At 42.9% G+C, this 6,070-nt stretch overlaps 1 protein-coding gene across 2 annotated transcripts; it reads left to right on the top strand.

The window, feature by feature from the left end:
- Window positions 1–1,181: 1,181 nt before the first annotated feature.
- Window positions 1,182–5,238, top strand: LOC105557977. 2 transcript variants are annotated; one of them, XM_012005429.1, is made up of 2 exons: window positions 1,182–2,175; window positions 4,588–5,238. In XM_012005429.1, the coding sequence occupies exons 1-2, from the start codon at window positions 1,182–1,184 to the stop codon at window positions 4,596–4,598; spliced, it is 1,005 nt and encodes a 334-aa protein (XP_011860819.1). In that variant the 3' UTR covers window positions 4,599–5,238. The 2 variants fall into 2 exon arrangements, with proteins under 2 accessions (XP_011860819.1, XP_011860818.1); XM_012005428.1 differs by having other exon boundaries at window positions 1,182–5,238.
- The last annotated feature ends 832 nt before the right edge of the window (window positions 5,239–6,070 follow it).

Genomic DNA, 6,070 nt, shown 5'->3' with positions numbered 1-6,070 from the left:
GCTGCAGACGATGCTATTTTTCCTGCTGGATTGCTTGCAATTTAGTAAATTACTAGGAATCCTGAGTGCTGAATGGTGCAACGATAGTAATTTATTAGATTGCAAGCAATCCAGCAGGAAAAATAGCATCGTCTGCAGCGGGCTTTAGATTGCAAGCAATCCAGCAGAAAAAATAGCATCGTCTGCAGCGGGCTTAAGTTCACGGAGGTTGTGGTTGCTGCGTGCAGTCTGCAGTTCTGCACTAGGCTTGAAGCCGACGCGCATGCGCTAATAAATGCGACCAATCCGACATCACTGATCGGACGGTCTCGCCGAGCGCGTCCGACGCCGGCCGAACGTTGCCGAGACAGCACGATCGCAAAGTACATCGGGAAGGAATGCGCACCGATGGCGGACTAATCTCGCCTCGTCGGATATTTATCTGCACGGCTGTGTTAAAATTGATCGCAATGTGCGGACGAGCGGGTTCAGACTGAACCGGGTGACCGTGGACGTTGAAAGTTTGAGGTTAGTGGAGCCGCCCGGTCGCCGACCGTCGAGTTAACGTTACTCGGTTGAATCCTAACCTGCCTCTCGCTCGTTGTTAGTTTGACCTCAAATGAACGAGTAAGAACACATGATCCCGACGTGTCCGCGCGCTTTAAACGCCGCTCTTACCTCTCTGTTAATATCACCAGTTGCTCGTCGACTTTACTAACGTCGATCGTGTCGCGATCGCGCGTGACAAAATCGTCGACTCTGATTCGGTTCGCGCTGGAAATTTCGAGGGCGAGGGATACGAGGGGCAAGTTCGTGCGCCGAAAACGACGCAACGATAACGGAAGTCGAGGCGAAATTTCTCACAGAGATCCACGAGGTATCGCTTAGCGCGTGTTGCGTGTATTTTGGAAGAAACGCGGCGAGAGCGTAAACCAAACGAGGGTGTTACGTTAACGCGGAAACTAAGCCCGCGAATACAAGTTAATGAAGGTGTCTCGTTGAATTTCAGGTTCGTAGTAAAAGCGACCAAAGCTCAACGCTCATAGCCCATCAGGCCCGTTAAAAGCCTCCCTGTCCCCGCGCCTAAAGCCCTCGCGTGGCTGACGAGCTGGGCGCTGGGCCAGGCCGCGCTACGCCAGACCGGTGAGTTCCCACACAAAATATCGCTTGGTAGCACGGCGGGCACTCAAAGCCAACTAACCATGTCTGTACAAAGTGTTGCTCTGGCATCTCTCACGGCCACCTATACCGACTCGGAGGGCGAGGACGGGGTGGAAGACGAGCGCCTGCAGGAGGAGAATTCGAACACTCCCCAGGGGGCCGCCCCGCATAATGCCCAAGTCGGTCGTCAGCCCCAGGCCCGATCTGGCACCAGTCCCATATCTGGAGGCCGTTCAGCCTCGCATAGTCCCGCCATCGGCAAGTCCGCTGGTAGTAGCGACTTGCCGGAAGCGGCCACGAAGGTGCAGCGATTGGTCTCTTATATTGACGATGCGGTAGTCTCCGACGATGAGGGGGTGGCCGTTGCTGCGCCGCCGCTGTCGCTGCCGCCGGTGCCGTCGTCGTCGTCGTCGTCGTTGTTGACGGCGGCGGGCGCGGCGACCGTCGCGACGGTCGCGGAGCGCCCCGAGGAGAACGGTCTCCCGGTCGCGGCCTCCACCGGCAATGTCGGCGCCACCACCGTCGCCGCCGCTGTCGCCGGCGCCGTCGTCGCCGTCGGCGGTGGCGCTGAGCGTCGGTCGCCCTCCTCGCGTCCCGGAGAATTGCTTTCAGATAATGGCGGTGAGGCGGGGGACCTTTACGGTGTGGCGATACCACCGGAACCGCCGGGCCAATGTCCCGGCGAGCTGCAGGACAAGATCGCGAGGCTCTATAGGAAAATGGAGAGCGGCGGGCTGGACATGAACATGCTCATTCAGCAGCGCAAGGAGTTCCGCAATCCCTCCATTTATGAAAAACTCATTCAGTTTTGTAGCATTAACGAGCTGGGCACCAACTACCCGCCGGACAGGTTTGACCCGTTCAAGTGGAGCAAGGACTCGTATTACGAGGAGCTCGCCCTGGTGCAGAAGGCGGAGATGGACAAGCTTGAGAAGGCGCGGAAAGAGAAGAAGATCGAGATCGAGATCGTGTCCGGCACGGCGAAGCGGCCCAACAGCTCGTCCAGCGGCGCCGAAAATGCGAAGAAGCGAAAAAGTAAGTGGGACCAAGTGGCGACCGGCGGTGCCGCCGCCGCCGCCGCTGTCGCGGCCGCCGCTGCCGCTGCCGCGACCGTCAAACCCACGGTGCTTCTCTCACAGCCTACCCTCACTACTATCACGTCGTCCAGCGCCAAATCCACCGTTTTATCGACGACCATCGGCTCGCTGCCGAAAAAGAGATTGTAACATATCGTGTAATTAAAAATGTCTACTGTGTAAATAATGTCCAATGCCCCTTTAGACAGTTATGAGGCTGTAGAAAGGAAGGCGCAATCTTTTGCGCCACCGGAGACTCTGGTCCTTGAATCATTATTCTAACGTCTTACAAAACTCGGCGTCTCGTACCAGTAAGGAAGCTTCTTAGAACTGTGGCTTCAACAACGGCAGCGGGAAAGGCGCATCCTTCTCGTTAACTTGAAAATTTAACAAACGAGAAAATTATTAGATATTGCAAATTTAAACTCCTAAAGATCCAAGAATTGAAAGAAACTCTGCGGAATTTTGTGGGAATCTTGTGAAATTAAAACTGAAAAGTTGAAGAAATGCAAGATTGGAATTACAAAAGAAGAAAGATGTATAAGTAAGAATTATGGAAATTCATACACGCGTGACTACCATAACTCTGTGAGAAATTGTGTTGAATTCATAGATTCAAGTAAATTTCTTACTCTTGTATAAAAATGTCCGTTTAAGAGCCAATTGCAGATCAAGAGAAAATTCAACTATTCTTCCAACTGATATTTCAAGAATGCAAAAGTTATGTAAGTTTAAAGATTCAGCCAACCTAAAAATTCAAGGACCGAGAATCCAAGAATTTAGCCATTTACAAAATAGATATATTGTAAATATTGATTACAAATACCATTTGTCTGGATGTGAAGCGCATCTGATGGAAAAGGAATATTCTGGAGATTTACAGTCTCGAATTTTTAGATTTTTGTATTTTTAAATCCTTGTAAGAGTCAAGATCTATGTAGTCCGTGGGTCTTTGGATCTATGTATCCAAAATCTTGAGTTATAAAAGATGTACGTGCAATTTTAGACACAAACACTTGTGAAGATAAGAGGAACTGAAAAGTTCAGAGAAACATGTGCACTAAATGATGAGAACGGCCAGTAGTCTGAGAATTCAAGGATCTAAAAACCCATGATCGCTCGTATATTTCAGTATAAGAGCCAACACTCATAGTTTAAAACATAAATATATTGTAAATATATTAATTAAAAAATGATTTTCACAAGAGATACGGACATACTGGAGAAGAGAATTGGAGCTTCGTGAACTTGGGTCCTTGAATTACGAGTTTTTTTAAACAGATTTTGTGTACAATATATTTATAAAAAATATAGGACAATTTATGAGGCCATAATTAAAAAAAATTTAAGAGTCTGGAGATTCATTTGATCCAAAGGCCCAAAAGTTAAAGCATTTAGAAGAGACCTATGGGTGTGAGAGTAACTTTAATTTATGCATTTGTAAATCTAGGTACATCTTAAAAAGAATAAAATGTATTGTACATATATACTTAGACATTGTAATGGAACATTGAATGATAGAACTTTGGAGTTAGGAATCGAAATATGCAGCAGTTGTAAAACTTACAAACAATTGCTAAATGGAATATAGTTTAAAGACTTGGGACTATTCAAGAATTTAAAGCCATACTCTTCAAAATTTAAAGTTTTAAAGCGTACGCGTGTCGGTCTGTGTGCGTGTGTGTTAGTATCTATATGTATGCACAAGTTTTTTAATTAAATTCTTGAATGGCCTGTTCTTAAATTATATTCATTTAGCTGTTACGTTCGAAATCTCGAAATCGATAATATTCTTTAGTTCGTATGTGTGAACTTGAGAATTCAAGGATTTAAAAATTTACTGAGCTGAAAATTCGAACGAATGTCCAAAGATTTAAAACGCCAAGAATTTAAAAGCGAAGTGAGAATTCAGAAACATCGAAATTCCTAACTTAGAAACCTGCTTATTGACAATCCATGTATAATTTATAAAGGCAGATACGCTATAGATAATCTATGTAAACGAAGTGTTTCTTTACTTAAATCGGAGAAGCTGTTACTTGTTGGATCTCGATGAATAATAGATATTAATATATGTCCATACATTTAATTTTTTACTTTTGTATTTTTAAGCACGAGTATCATATTACAATAGTATCTAGCGTGTACTTTGTTACATTAATATAAAACAAGATAAGCTACTTATAGCTGATAAAAAAAACAAAAGAAAATTTGATTGGAAGAATCGAAGACTTAAAGTAAAATTTTACTTGGCTTAAATTTCTGCCTGTGGATTCTTGCTTCGTAAGATTTTTAAATTCTTGGCTCAGAATTTACAAATTATGTAAATTTGGTATCTGTTTTTATCGTACGTATGCATACATGATTACAGACAATGTGTAAACCGGATTCGATCAACCTCCCGATGAAGATCTACGTCTTAAGAAAAAATATGAGAAAAGGTTAAATTTTTTTTCTAAGAAAGTAGAAAGATTAATGAGACAAGAACTTCTTTATCGGTTACGTTTCTCTTTCTCTGAAAAAAAGTTTAATTACATTATTTTTCTCACTTAAATTGAAGAAGAGGCGCGCCGACAGTAAATCATATTGTTTAGTTATTAAGCACCATATTGGATTGATAAAAAAAAATTCGTTTCTCTTCTACACGACTCTTACGCTAAGGAAGTAAATACAAAAGAGGACGAGCGAATCTTTTCATCAATCTGGCGTAATTGTTATTGTACGTGCAAATGGTGAGTGCCAGGACGGCGACTAGGTAAATGCGACGCCGCATAAGATTGATTTATTCGGGCGAAATATAGACGTATTAGTAATTAAATATTAAGTCTCAGCGTGCGACGAGACGGATAGAAGATTTATGTACGTTAACGATCGCGAGAAAAATCGATGTAAAACGCGCTGCAAGCTAGCGAGAATTCAGTTTTTTATATGAGAAGAGTAATGAAATTCTTCCACAAAGGACTTTGTATATACACGCTCGTATGTCAATAGAGTATGGAATATACAATATATAAATTATAAATTGCGTACTCTTTGTCATTAATTAACATTGATATCCGAATCGGACGTTTTGTCGCCGCGAGAAAGAAAATCCTTACTTAAATGCACCGCCGTTTCTCGACGGTCTGCAATATGTCACGTTTTCTGAAATTGCTTTCTTCTCGTGACGACTTTTTTCTTTCTTATCAAACCTATTGATAATTGTATATTTATTGTTGCTATTCTCTCTCTCTCTCTCTCTCCCCCCCTCTCTCGTGCGTTTCGAGGCATTTTAGCTCGGCAATTACTTTTTAAAATAAAATATCTCCCCCCATACAGCACAGATGGTTGCAGTTACATTGCAGAAACGTTGCAATCTTGCAGAGACATTGCAGGGATATAAAATTGCAAACTTTCGATAGCAATATTGCAGCAATGTTTCAAAAATAATGAAAATACTATATTTTCTATTAAAAAAATTTTTCTAATTACGAGAATTTTATGTTATTTTTGTTGATACCAATAATGGGCGAATTATTAAGTATATGTACTTGATCAGTGCGATGTTGCTCGCAATCTCCATACATTACGAAGCGACATAATCTCCTTAGGTTGCTTTGCAATAGCTTACTATTATGCATTGAAAAAGGCCTGGATGTATATGTAATTAGTAAATTCTCTGCTTGTGTACAACAACAAATTATTCCAAAAATATTGCACTGCAACATTGCTGTAATGTTGCACTGCAATCTCTCTGAGGGCAGACATTTCAACGTTGCAGCAATGTTGCGCAACGTTGCTGCAATATTGCAATCTTGCGATGTAACATTTCTGCAATCTTCCTGCAATCTTTCTGTGCTGTGTTAAAACAATAA

This window comes from Vollenhovia emeryi, unplaced genomic scaffold (assembly GCF_000949405.1).
Source record: "Vollenhovia emeryi isolate VEMERY1.0 unplaced genomic scaffold, V.emery_V1.0 DF939396.1, whole genome shotgun sequence".
NCBI lineage: Eukaryota > Metazoa > Arthropoda > Insecta > Hymenoptera > Formicidae > Vollenhovia > Vollenhovia emeryi.
This window is presented reverse-complemented; position numbering and strand designations above follow the sequence as displayed.

What these genes read in the sequence shown, in the direction of transcription:
- LOC105557977 (XM_012005428.1), top strand. Translation starts at nt 1,182, where the DNA reads ATGTCTGTACAAAGTGTTGCTCTGGCATCTCTCACGGCCACCTATACC.